The sequence below is a fragment of the Gavialis gangeticus genome, unplaced genomic scaffold, assembly GCF_001723915.1.
Source record: "Gavialis gangeticus isolate Ggan-Ray unplaced genomic scaffold, GavGan_comp1, whole genome shotgun sequence".
Classification (NCBI taxonomy): Eukaryota; Metazoa; Chordata; order Crocodylia; family Gavialidae; genus Gavialis; species Gavialis gangeticus.
The window spans coordinates 22,206,019-22,220,626 of NW_017729027.1; the positions used below are offsets into that span (position 1 = coordinate 22,206,019).

The window sequence follows — 14,608 nt, forward strand, 5'->3', positions numbered from 1 at the left end:
GACCAGCAGGCATTGGGGGAGTCCCTGTTCCTCCGAGCACTACCAGGAGTGACTAGAAATAATGGTCACAAGCTGGCAGAGGGTAAATTCAGATTAGACATCAGGAGGTGCTACTTCACTGTCAGGGCGGCTAGGATCTGGAACCAACTTCCAAGCAAAGTGGTGCTGGCTCCTACCCTGGGGGTCTTTAAGACAACGCTTGACAATCACCTTGCTGGGGTCGTTTGACCCCAGTACTCTTTCCTGCCATGGCAGGGGGTCAGACGAGATGATCTGCTCAGGTCCCTTCCGACCCTACTAACTATGAAACTATGAATACTATTGTCAATGTCAGCAGTTTTATCTGGTCATTTTTGTGAATATTTTAGCTTCAGAGAAGCCTGTTTTCTTCATGAGTCAGATTAACCAGTGTCTTGGTTAGTGCGTATGCATGTGAAAAAAAAAGAAGCTTTATTGAACCAGGAGGATTATTACATATGTCTTCTTTTATGCATGAAATGAGACATACTACAAGAACAGCTCAGGAGGATGAGTTTATTTGTGAGACTGGAATTTAGCATGATAGGTTGAAAACATGAACAATTGCTGGGGACAGTCAGGCAGCCTGGTCTAACTCTGTACTTCATCTCCTGGAACTTGTGGATTACATTTGGCCCTGTGAAAGGGTACTGTTATGTTAAAACAAAAGGGAAAACTGTCAGTGAGGAAACCTAGAAAAGCTTAATTCTATTGATACAAGACCTAAAAGAACATTAATGCATTTTGCTTTATTGAGAAGATAGTTTGAGAAATAATGAGGTTTTAAAATTTATTTATTTATTTTTATTTATTAGATACAAGCCAACCATGCAAAGAGATGCATTTTGGGGTTTGGAATAGTTTTGTAGCCAGTAAATGAAGGGTTTTTTTAGCTAGAGTCAATGAGCTGCAAGGGTTTAGCAAAACTAGGAGGCCAATTTATATTCAGAACATATGGATAACCTACAGTCATCACTGTATGTGAGAGCCAGGGGAAAGGATGGAGGAGGAGCAAGGCTGTTTGGGAATAGGTCACATGAGGGCTTTATAAGTGAAGTTTGCTTTGCCTCACTCTGAAGGTTAATAAAAGAGGATGGAGAGGAATCAAAGTCAGTACTTTCCTAGTGGTAAGGAGAATTATTAATATCTATTAATATCTGCCTCTTCTTGGTAAAATATACATGGTAACTGATAAGGTCCCTGGATAACTTTACATGTATACAGCCAGATCTAAGAAAGGACCAGATTAATATACAGGATCTGAAGATCAACTTTCTAAATGTTTCAAAAGTGTATGCATTAGTCTCAGTGTATGGCTCTAGGTAAGAGTGCATGCAAATCCCCAGTTTACTTTCATGATTTAGATCAGGGCTGCCAAACTCATCCAGCTCTGTGGGTTGGATGAAGGTCTCTGAGCTGGTCTGTGGGCCAGATTAGGACCACATACCAAAGCCAGTGTGTAGGGCTAGTCCAGTGGGGTGCCACAAGCAGCAGACACCTCATGCCCACCTGCTCTATCAAGTGCAGCACGTGCAGCTGGACCAAGGACTGTGTGTAGCATGCATTGGATCTGGCTCTGAGGGTGCCACACGTGGTACAGCATCCCACCAGATCAGCCCTGTGTGCTGGCTTCAGGGCCAGTCTGGATAGCGCCCCAGGCCATCTGTTCATGCCAGAGCCAGTGTATATGGCTGATCTGGCAGGGCATTGCATGCATCCCATGGCTTGTGGTGGCCCCATGCCCCGTTCCCTACGTACCGTGTGAGCCCCAGAGCATAACCAGTGCATGCTGCACATGGTGCACGGGACTAGGCTGGGTCTGGGCACTGCATACAGTACAGGGGGTTGGCACAGGATGTGAGCTGAATGGACCAGCTCACACCTTGTGCCTGCTGGACCAGCCCTGTGCCTGAATGGACCAGCTCACAACCCACCCTGCTGGACCAGCCCTGAGTACTAGTTCTGGTGTGGCCCAATCCATGCCAACTCCAGAGCCAGCGCTCAGGGCTGGTTTGATGCAGGTGCTGCACACAGCCTGTGCCCTCAACCAACTTTTATGCTGAATGCATGGTTAATTTGGGACCCACAGGCCAGACCATAGGGCTCCATGGGCTAGATCCAGCCTGTGGACAGTCTCTGGCATCTCTGATTTAGATGATTTGTTAGAAAACCTTGTTATACAATATGTACAGCAAAACCTTCTGTTCTAAGACCTTTGTAGGAGTCCAGAGATGATCCATTTACTACATTCTTCCAACAGTTCAAGATTTAGAATTTAGGAAAATTTCAAAGAAATGTTAATGTTTGCTTTATTAGCAACATACTTAGGAAAAAAACATTTCTCAGATGCTCAGATACATTTGCAGAGCTGTAAAATGTGATAGGTAACATTTTTTAACTATTGTGAACTTTATTCTTTGAGGATAATACTCCCAGAAGACCTGACCTCTAATTCCGTTCTTCCTGCCACCCCTGAAAAACAGTGTTACAGTGTCCAGCACAGGGCCATTAAGACTGTAACCACACTTTTTTACGTGGTGACAATAGTTAAAAGGATGTGACTGATAGTGATGAGAATTCTGTAATGCTAGTAATACATTTCTTGTGTCAGCAATCAGCATAGCGCCTTTGCAGCTTTATTTCTGACTGTATCAGGAACAAAATGCAGAAGGCATATTTTTGTGGAATAATACTTGTTCAGATATACTCATAACCATTTTCTAGCATACTGGCTTATATCCTACTTTAAATATAATGAAATGTAGTTTTTTAATTCTTAAGTATAGTTCCCCTGTCTTGTAACTATCTCCTCTAGAGTAACAGTATGTTATTATGATGGATGACAACACTGGGTAAAATCTCAGCCTGAAAGTAATCAATAAGAGTTTTCCCAACAGGATTTCATAGTTTGTCCTTATTTTAGTAATGAACTTTTGCCAATTCTCCTACCGAGAATTACTTTAAAATGTGTACAGCACACACACTGCATAAACTTGTATGAATATATATGTACTAATACAAATGTATACACAGAGACATTTGTGCAGTGTATGCAAAAACATCTCTCATTATGCTTAATGTTTATATGGAACACGGAGAGATACACTATTGATGTAAAGCACATAATAAAATTGAGAAAAAAACTGCATTCAAAACATTGAAGGAATCTTTAACTACTGTTCTGAAGATGCTTACAAAGAAATTTCATCTGCTGCATAGCTAACCACTCTCTACTTCAGATAGTGTATTCAACAATTTCTAATGAAAATACCGAAAATGATTGTTATGTTTACCAAGACAACAGCAGCCGCAGGTCCAACAAAAGCATAGAGTAACCCTCCTTCGAGAGACAGCCAGCAGCTGGAAAGAACATCAGAAAAGAACTAATACAAATTAATAATAAGTATTATACCATGAAAGTAATATGAAGAGAACATACACGCTGGATATATGGTACCAGTTCTTCTGGTGTAATGCATATATATTCATGGAGAGATTTATAAGCATAGAAAAAGAAATGAAATTACTTTGGTGATACAATGATGCTCTGGGCAGTTGATAAGTAGCTTTTATTATTCAACCCTACAGTAATGCTTCCACAGCTTTTAAAACACATTGTAATTATACTTAAATGCCTTGTGCTTATTCTGAGCCTGGAGTGAAATATATTTGGAAACTTTTGTGAATTTTCCTGTAGGTTTTTGAGTTAATGGAGTATGATAAAAGAGAGGTTTCAATATCTCTTTGTTAAGATGTTCTTTGGAAACTTACATAGTTCATTTTTTAAATGTCAGAGTGGTCCAGAGTACTTTCACTAAGGTCAAATAGCTGTGAAATTGTTGATGGAACCTGATTTAGAAAAACAAGTTCTCTATACATTTTCACTGATGTAATTTGGTAATTAATGATGGGATAATGTCTTACATATTACAAGCATACCTCGGCGATATTGCAGGTTCGGTTCCAGACCACCGCAATAAAGCGAATATCGCAATAAAGTGAGTCACACGAATTTTTTAGTTTCCCAGTGCATATAAAAGTTATGTTTACACTATACTGTAGTCTATTAAGTGTGCAATAGCATTATGTCTAAAAAAACAATGTACATACCTTAATTAAAAAATACTTTATTGCTAAAAAATGCTAATCATCATCTGAGCCTTCAGCGAGTTGTAGTCTTTTTGTTGGTGGAGGGTCTTGCCTCAATTTGTAAAAAACGCAATATCTGCGAAGCGCAATAAAGCGAAGCGCAATAAAACGAGGTATGCCTGTATATACACTTAGAAAACAAGCATGTCTATACCTTCTACACTTGGCTTCTCTGGAAGGTTGCACAACTATTACAGCATTTAAAGATATATGAATATTATACATTTCTGGTGTGTTATTAAAGACCTAATGTTGCAAGCCTATTGCATCTCCTGAAAAGAAAGGGATTTTAAAAATATAGACATCTTGCAGAACTGAGTCATAAATATTTAACGTATCGCCATGCTAAGCTTTAGAAATGTCTACTTACTAAAGTAAGTGCAGCTGCAGTTTTTTTTTTAATCAGTGCTTATACATTAAAATGCATGTTTATTTGAATGTGTGAACGCACATACATATAAGAGCATTCAAGGAAATGCACTCAGATAATGTATTTGAATATCGCACTTAAATAAACTTGCATCAGAATATATGATCAGTACAGATCTCTCTATTCCCTATCCCTCATTGTCTGCATTTCTTTTAAAAAACAATAAGTTAAATATAGACCCATCTTAGTATTAGTATTCTGCTATGGCTGAAATTATGAATGCAAAAAAGACAGAAAAAAAGAGTTTTGAGATTCAGTCATTTCCCAAAGTAAATAAAACATATCTGGGCCTTGCCACATGAACCCAACCTTATTAGAGTGTGAAATGCTAAAATGGTGACAATATGGGTATATTTAATCAGTCTTAAACAGTAAGCAATTGCAAATAACTACCGTATATAAAAAGACAAAAATCCTAGTATTTTGAATGCCATTGTATGGGTTCTCCATAGGAAAGTTTCTCATTAAAAAAAATTCAGTTAAAAATGTTTGGAAAAAATCCAATTTTTTTTCTGTTTCTCTATGAATTAAAATGTTGACATGACTTAACAGTTGAAAAGTTGGCACAAAGTTTTCACTAAAAGTGCTGAAAATATTTCTGCAATTTTTTCACCAGCTCTACTTCTTAACTGTGAGCATTGCACATAGAAATCCCAATAGAACTCTCTTACAAATAAATTATTTTCCTTCCTTGCTCATAAAGTCAGTCCTTACAGGATGTTACTTGAATTTTTTTGTCAGGAATTTTAACCCAGATGTGATTTTACTGCTAAGATATCTAAGTGGCATTTACATGGATTGCAGGTACTAAGTTACTAAATACATTCCTTGTTCAGCCAGCCCAAGACCTCTATAATCTCTAGATTCTGTATATATTCCCACTTTAGCTTGGGAAGATCCTGAAGTGACTAGACTTAGACAAATATGTATGTTCAGAAACAATCCAGAAAGGTACACCTGGGAAATTCATAAGGGCTCTTAATTTTCAGATGTAGAAAAAACCCGACTGAATAACTGTTTGAAACTGAGATGATGCATGCAGCAAAGAGACCAACCCATCTTTTGTATCCTGCCCAACATCCAAGGATCCAAGGGCCCCACCCCATCCCAGCTGTATCTGTGGGAGCTGCATGCTGCTTACTAGTTAAAATGCTTGCCTAGGAAGGAAGGAAGAGACCTCAGTTCTAGGCTCCATTCAGGCTGAGAATAATTGAACCCACATCTTCCATTTCTTAGAAAGTGCCCTAATCACCCAGGCTGTGGGCTATGCAGCACTGAGAGTACCCTCTTTTCAGTCTGTTAAAGCTGAGTGACAAAGAGAAAGGAATGCAAGAGTCATGGGTTCAGAAGGAGAGCATGAGAGGAAGTCTAACTCCATAGCTTATCTCTGTGTCAAACATTCACTGTCCCTAATTTTTCTTCTAAGGAGTGTTGGTCCTATGTGGAATTTATGTTGATTCCCACAGATCACAACAATGCAGCAAAATACAACTGGAAACATATTAGATCACTTGTGAGCATGTACAGTGTGTCAAGCCTAGTCACCTATGAATCTTTTCAGGCTAAAAAAAAGGTATATCAGAACTAATACAACTCTGGCTGTTGCATGGTGTGCAGTAGGATCATGTTTAGTGACTCTGAGACCTTAAAGCCATGAAAGTGAATGCGGGAAGTTCAGGAAGCTCTAAAAAAGGCAGTCTGAAAAGTCTCTTCAGGTTTCCACCACACCATATTGCCAACAGAAAAAGTAAAGAGAAAAAAATCTGGCCACACTTAGTCTGAAAAGTTTTATAACTTTTAAAAAAGTTGCTAAATTTTAAATTAGCAGTTATAATTGTGTCATTAAACAAAGATTATACTAGGAGATATATATTACAGTGGGTTCAACATCAGTTCAATGGCAGTCATTTCTAATATTTCCTACAGAGGAAATGGCCTTGTCCTTCCACATAATTGTTGCCATCTTTTTGACCATTTTATCTGTTTCCCACTTTTTTCTCTGGTGCTATTTTTTGCTTCCTTTCTTTTTTTTCTGCTTCATAATTATTTTTATTTGTCTTCTCTAGTTCTGTAGTGCCCTTGTTTTGTTTATCCCACAGTGGGAGTAGAGAGTACCTATGGTCAGTGCATGAGGCCAGCTCATATGTTCATAAACTTTAGCTGGTAAGAAGCTGCTACCTTGGCCTGAAGAAATAATCCTCTGACAGAAGACGGTCTAACAGCTAAACATCCAAGGACTACATGCCACAAGGGCTATATTAGTGGGAGCTGCATGCTGCACAGGTGGCACCAGGGGGGCTGCATATCATACAGGCCAGGCTAGTGTGAGCCACAGGCCCCATGGACTGCACACTATGCAGGCATCTCCCATACTGCACAGAGCTTCAGAGTGCCCCAGCCCTCACCCTCAGCCCCCTGGCTGTGAGCTCTCCTGCACTATACTGAGCTACTCTCTGGAGCAGTGATAGGAAGCAGAAGGAAGAGCCTGAAGACCTGACCTGCAGCAGTAGCCAGAGAAATGGGGAGAGGAGTGGCTGGGTGGGAGATCAGGGGCCATAAATTAACCATTCACAGGCAGAATGTGGCTCACAGGTTGTAAGCTGGACATGCCTCCTTTGACCTATTCATCTTTTGAATATTGTGCCTCATCCTCATCACTGCTATAATGGAAACCCTTGCATCATCTTCACTGTGGTTATTCATACCTAAAATTAAACTTAACACCTAAATTTATCTGTAATGCCCAGTAATGCAAAATGTTATCCAGAAATGCCAATGGGCTGTAGGGCTGGGCTGCCCATCATTTGGAAATCCCTTCTGTGCATCTGAAACATCAGCAATGGCGTAAGTGGAATAATGGTGTTTTCATAAATAATACATACAAAATAAATGTAATACAAGTTACTCGTAATTAGGGCTACTTGAAAAGTTCTGGTAGAAACCTGAGCTCCCTTGGAACAAAGTGAGGTGAAGCTGGGCGTGTCTACATTCCTGTCTGACTCTGCAGTTGTTACTGTGTGGTCATTTACTACCTGCTAGAGCTGCAGAAGCTGTAGTCCTGGTCCTGCATGTACAGTGCAGTCCTGGCACTACATGGGTCATTTCTGACCCTACTATGCATTAGCAATGAGCTACTGTGCAGTAGCAGCAGCATCACAGTTCATGTCCACTGACACTACGTCACCGTAGCTCATTGCTATGGCAATACAGAGTCTTGTGTAGACACAACCGCCTTGTATCAAGCACATTAATTTGGGTGTACTACTGGTATACTGCTCAATGAAACTGGTTTGGTGTGGCTTTAGAATGGCAATTTCATCCTCCCTAATCAGAGGTGTCTCTTGGCCACCCCTGCTTGGTATTTTCTTACCAGTAGGTCATAGGGGGTGAGAGTGCAGAATCAATTTTCTGTTTCATTACTCTTTGTCTTGGAAAGTAAATGATAGAAACTAGGAAGACTGGTAATAAGTTCTGTTTCTACTGCCTTTACCTTTGCCACAGAATACAAGGCAAACAATGCCCATAGATTCCTTAGCAGAGGGTAGTTAGAGAATGCACAATGGTGCCATATCTCCTGTGATCTAGGAAAGATGACAGAGCAATCCTGCTCGATTTTTGTAGCCAAACAGGAATTAGTTATCTTTCCTGGGTTCTGAATGGAACAATTCCTCAGTTCCCACTATGTTAAATAAGGATGATATTGACTCAATGAGTATTTTTACACATGCTCTAGGGGTGAGAGGGTTGTTTAATTAGAGTGGCTCCAAAAACCTCTCTAATTAAAGTGCTTACAGCATCTAGTGTATTAGCATCTCCACCCTTCAAAATGGTACCAGGGGTGTTTTAACTAAAGCTCATCAGATGAGCTTTAGTTAAAGTGCTCCCACTGCCATCTTAAAGCACAAGGACACTGATACATGAGATGCAGAGGCTGCTGGAATGTGCTCATTACTATGGTCCAGCAGACTATTAACTGAGTCTGCTCCAATGCACTGTAATTACAATGCCTCAGAGCAGCAACTCTCCTTGCTAGACTAGGAGAGGTTGGGTGCATCTGCACGTGCGCTTTACTGGAGAGTTGACTAATTAGCTCTGCAGTAAAGCAACACTGTCTACACGTGAAGTGCTATTTGGCTGTAGTAAACTAATTAATTCCATCGTGGGATATTACTGCCTGACACAAGTACTATCTTACGGTGGAGTACTCACCTGCACTCCAACAGCTGTGAAGATGGTGTCTGGGGCTAGCTGGGGCATGAAGGTGGTACAGTGCAGGGACTGCCTGCTGGCTAGCCCCATGTTATAGTACTCTCGTGTCCCAGCCAGCCCCTCCTCAGCATGTTGAGCCAAGTCAGAGCAGCTCTGGGCTGCCAGGCTCACCCTCCAGACCACCTGCTAGCCACTGTTGTGCTGTCCCAGCTCAATGTGCTGCAGTCCCAGATGCACATGTAAACGCTGCACCTGGAAGCAATAAACTCCAGTGCAAACTGTGTTGGAGTTTATTCAGGTTAATTAATAGCACATTTAGATGTGCCCACAGTGGTCTTACTTGGGCCCTTCCAAAACCAATAATGTGGAGGAATGTTCCCCATGTCAGGTCAGAAGTAGAATTGGTGAAGTACTGGAAAAAATTATTCACAAACCCATTTGAAAAGTCCTTTTGTATTTTCGTTCTGCAAGTATTTGAACAGCTGATTTTTGTTCAGACTGCTGCTCTGGATAAGACCTACCATGCATAAAAATTCTCACATTCCCTTACATTCGGGGCTTACTCCTTATTACTGATGTACCATTCACTATTAATATTTCAGCACTCTGTTTTAAAATTTTCATCCATACCAGCAGGAAGCAGGAAGGAATATGTGTGACTGAAGTAGCCTGTAACGCATGAATAATTTTAGCAGAATAAGTCAAGTGATACTAAAAATGGGCTTGATTCTGCAAGTAAGAGAGTCATAGATCCATAAAACAACTTAGACTTTGAAATGCGGAGTGTTGTAATGCCTAGCTTTCAAGTACCTTGCAGAACAATGGAATCTATCCAGAGTGCCTAGGTACATATATGATAAGGAGACATAGGAACCTATGTATGGGATTCACAGAAGCCAGGAAACTGAGCAGGAGTCATGTAACTTAGCAAGTAGGAAATGGCAAGGAGAAGGATGGGGGTCTATGCACTGCCCTTAAAACACTGGCATTCAAAGCACTTCAGCCCTTTCCATGAAACAACAGATATAGAGAGATACATGCCCTTACTATTAAACCCAATAGCCCAACAACCCACTTAGGAGAGAGACAGAGCTGTATTCAAATCTCCAGTTTTCTAATTTGGAGCAAGAACTTGAGCTCAGGTCTTTCTCATGCAGCAGAACACCCCAGCCACTTCCACTACTGGGCTATGTGTGTAGGGAGATATTTCAATCTCTCTAATTGAAATTGCTCTTTATGTATATAATTAAACATTTACCGGAGAACAGATCTGACCCTGGTTCATCTACATCCCAAGTGAGTGGACCATGGCACTCCAGGATATGGAATTACCCTCCTTGTTTTCTCTTACTTTCTGGCCAGTGAATGGCAGGTGGGAGACTGAATTTAATTTACTGCTCAAAATCAGGCAGAGGGGGATTTGCAAATGGTCTCTCATTTCACAGATAAGAGCCCTAATCTCAAGGCTGTTGGCTAAAGAAGCATGCATGCCAGCCTGCCATGAAGAGTCTTTTGGATATCTTTTATGAGAAGCCTGATCTAGTGGGCGTGCTTTCAAAGTGTCAATTGGGTTGGCAAGCATGGGTGTGATAGGTAAGGGAATTTATAGCCTGAGAATTCCACTGGGCTTAGGTATGGATTAGGAGCCTGAGCATCCCAGCAGCATCCAGACTTAAGTGACTGTCTGCAGGCTCACTGGCAGAAACTTAGGTACCTTCAGGGTTAGATGGTAACTCAGAAGAAGTTTACAGGATCTAACTGACCTCGTTGTTGGACTTAGGTGCCTATAACAGCAGTTAGGTGTCTAAGTTCCTTTGTGGATCTAGCCCCGGTGTTCCCTGAGAGATGCTGGGTGACATGGAGGATTATTAGGAATGTACACAGTATATACTTTGGAGTATACTTTGTAGAACTAGCCCAATACTGGGTTTTGATTTTCTGATCTATTTAATGCAACACTCATTGACTTTTTAGGGGTGTTTTGCATATGAATAGATGTACAATAGGCCCTTGGACTGTGCTGTATGACTCCTGATGGGCATGGTAGCCTTGTTAATTAAAAACATATTTTGTCATTGCAGACTGACTTACTAGTGAGGCGTTCCATATCCTTTTGTCTTGGTAAAGCCTATCGAAATAGCCACCACTAATGCTGGTAAACCTGGAAAACAAACAGTAATTTCCATTAAGGCTTGGCTAAATAACCACTGTTCCCGCTGGGTAGGAAATGACAGAGCCAACTACTTAATCTAAAATCACATTTTTGGTGTAATTAATAATTTCATATCTTTTTGCTGGATTTGTTTTCTGAAGCACTGAAAGGAGAGTGAGCTCTTCAGCCTCAAATGCATCACTTTGATGTTGCTAAGTTACCAGTTTATTTGACATAGCTTAAAGTGAACTAATAACACAGACATTCTGTGGCTATTCAGTGAGGGTTGTTTTTTTTTTAATTACGTTGTTTTGCAGACAGCCTAAAAAAATGAAGTTAAAAATACATGTTACAGCATAAAGAGCAATGGAAAATTCATTGCTTGTAACTTGAGCCAAATCAATAATACAACATTAATATTATATATTGCAATAAAATGACAAGTCTTCTGTACTAGCTTTCTGTATAGTAACTGTGCTATCAATGACCAGTCACGATTACTTCAGTAAATATCAATGTTCCAAATTTTTTCTTTTTATTAAACAGTCAATACTAATGATTTAAGCTAAATGATTTTTATGGACTTACCCCATCCAAGGCACAAGAAGCGCTTCCTTATAAGCCGTGTCCTAATTTTTCCAGTAACAGCCATATATGACTGCCACGCTTCTGTCAAAACCCAACAGAACGAAGCTAAGAAGAAGAAGTGTAAAAATGCAGTGGTTGTGGTGCAGATGCCCTGCAGGAAGCAAAGAAAAGCTCACGTTGAATACTAAGGGACAATCATTTCTCCTTGAAAGGGTTGTCATATTCTATAAGCTTGACCTTTTACCCTGTATATCACCTCTGTCTTTCTAGTGCAATTGCTACAGAGAGATGCTGATTTAAATTAGGTAGAAGAGCTCTGAAATACATGAACTGCATGTACATGGAGACTCTGATTGAGAGATACTTAAATATAGAACACAGCAAGTATTTTTACATCTTTACTTTGGCCATTGAACATTGCAAAACTACTGCAGTGAACAAGTTACATTGTTATTGAATCCTGCAATCACACAGTATTAAGCAAAGAAAACATGGAAATACAAACAATCCTAAATGCCATTTTTATGGTCTTTCCTTCATGCAGACAAAACTTGGCTGTAAATCTAAACTCCAGGGGGTAGATTAAGCTTCTTGCCGTATTTGATTTTTCATTTCAATCTTACAGAATATAACCCCATGGGAAGTCTTTGAATAAATACCTAACATTCTTTTAGTCAGGTTTAAGAAACAGAACCTTAGCAATTATTCTAGTTATTGTTTTTGTGTGTGTCAGTCATTTGTTATCTGAAAGCTACTCATCCAGTACAGCCTCTCCACTGTCAGTGTAGACTTTAATTAAACTTGACATTGTCGCTCATCTAAGTGAGCTTGACTCTCCCTTGGAAGAAAATTGTGTTCCATCATTTTACTGCTTCGCTTTTGGTATGGAACTCTAGGTATGGGAGCACTCGGACAATAAAATGCAGTTGGTTGAATGCTCAAGAACCAATATTATACCAATAGAGAGCATAAACAGCTATGGTCCTTATTACAATTTTAGTAATGCATTAATCTGATCAATGATAAAAAATAAAGCCCCAAAGACCAGATGTCAGCTGTACAAGAACTTAGTTTAGAATTACTGGCACTATTTTATTATTATTTAGATGGCTCAAAATATCTTTTAGTTATTTTAAATGCATACAATAAAAGATAAGCTCTTCATCCAAAGAATTAACAGGTTAAAGTGCTAGTTTAACAAACTACTGAGGGGGACTACTCAGATGCCTGACATGCCACTTGTGCTAAAGTATTGTGCTGAATAAAAGCCTAATATATAAGATACAGATAAGAAAGAAATGGGTGCAACACTAGATGACGTTTTAGTTTACATTTTTCAATTAGTTGTAAAGCATCCTATTATAGGTTTTGTGATATGATTTGGGTTTTGATCATATTGATTTTGTAATCCCTCATCTGAAACCAATTACTTTCCTTTAATGTACTGCACATATTAGTTCTCTGGTTCTCCTTCTTGTTCATGGCTCAGTCTTCTATATTTTTTTCAAATACTTGGTTCAGTCAGATTTCTTAACTTGAACATTGCCAACATGTTTTACTTGCAAGACTGCATTCACAATTTATTGTTAAGAACTAAAGATTAAGTATTGAGAAGCTACAGAAGTATCATTTAAGTATCTGAGGGTGGGGCAAAAGTAACAGTTGAAACATTTGCAATATTTTCCACAGAAGACATGGGAGGGGAGGGGAAGGGCGGGGAGAGAGGAGGGGGAAGGGTTGGCAGTCATGTAGGCTGACTGACGGTTACCAGACTGTGCAGCTGCTGGGTCACAATCCCTGGTCCTGGCTGCTCCAACACTTGGAGGCCTACTGTTGATGCCTGTGCCTGGCTTTTCAGCACCAGTCAGCTCTATACCTCTGCTCTGATGACAGCAGGTGCAGAGAGGTGGAAGAGGTTGGAGAGTTGGAATCCCAGTCAAGGGACCCCCATGCACCTTCCAGAGACATTCCCTGCCCCCTGTGATGCACCCTGGTAGAAGATTTGGATCTGAATGCAGATGTGGAAATCTTGAAAAGTACTAGCCAGAGGAGGGGAGAGGGGGGTTCTACAGAGACTATGTATGACCTCTTGCTGAAACAATTCCTATTTCACTTGGAAACATTTCAAAAGTTATTTCAGTCTATACACTGAAAGGTATAGAAGAGGGATGGATCTGGTCATGCATTCTTTTCCCAACAATAAATCGCTGGGATCAAAACTGACCATACTTATACTGATTTCATACCAGCGTAACTCCAGTCACATTAAAAAAAATACCTTTATATGGGTACAAATTATATTAGATCACAATTAAGACTGTGTGAGTCTAAGTACAGGGACATTTGTTGGGTTGAAAAAGTTTGCCCGCTTCACTGAGTGTTTCTCTAACCTATCACACCATCCACATGAGAAACATGGAAGCTCTTAGCTTTCACAGTGATGTATCTAGTGTAAGACATGTAAGTGGAGATAAAAGTTGGTTTGAGGTAGCCTATAGAAAATCACAGTGTCAAAAAAAGACCTAAAAACAGGTCAAATCACAGTGTTGACCAGTACATAGTGCTTTCAATGTTAGTTTAAAAAAAATAGTATTGCAATGACTGTAAGAGGCCTTTGAAATTCACATGGAAGTTAAAGGAAAAACTCCAATTGTTTTCAGCAAATTCAGAATCGGGCCCAAACTATACACCTCCATTTATTATCAGGCAGTAAAGGCATAGTAAAATTCTTTTACATAGAATTATTATTATTTGAAAACAACTCTATTTTGTTCTGCTCTAGCAGGTAAGGATAACTTACTAAACACATGCCCATTCCATATTTCTTGGGAACCAATTACAGTGGTGGCCAGTGAACAAGTTTATGATCATTAATCCATCTATCTAGCTGTTCCAAAAGTATGTGAGTTTATGAACTCCAACCCAATAAAGCCACAATGACAGCAATATTGTGCAATATATATTACAATAAAAGGTTACAATATGACAATAGAAGGTTTGGTCAGATAAACAGATGAACTTGAAAGCAAATCAACAATAGTTTCACAATTATGTAAGCACAC

At 39.8% G+C, this 14,608-nt stretch overlaps 1 protein-coding gene across 4 annotated transcripts in view; it reads right to left on the reverse strand.

The window, feature by feature from the left end:
- ADGRB3 (adhesion G protein-coupled receptor B3) overlaps positions 1-14,608 on the reverse strand; it is a 941,101-nt gene that overhangs the window by 82,322 nt on the left and 844,171 nt on the right. For all 4 annotated transcript variants that reach the window (XM_019520508.1, XM_019520507.1, XM_019520505.1 and 1 more), the window contains 3 exons: positions 11,547-11,697; positions 10,898-10,967; positions 3,312-3,378 (listed from right to left, as the gene is read on the reverse strand). In XM_019520508.1, coding sequence (XP_019376053.1) covers positions 3,312-3,378; positions 10,898-10,967; positions 11,547-11,697 — 288 coding nt within the window. The remainder of the gene's footprint in view (positions 1-3,311; positions 3,379-10,897; positions 10,968-11,546; positions 11,698-14,608) is intronic.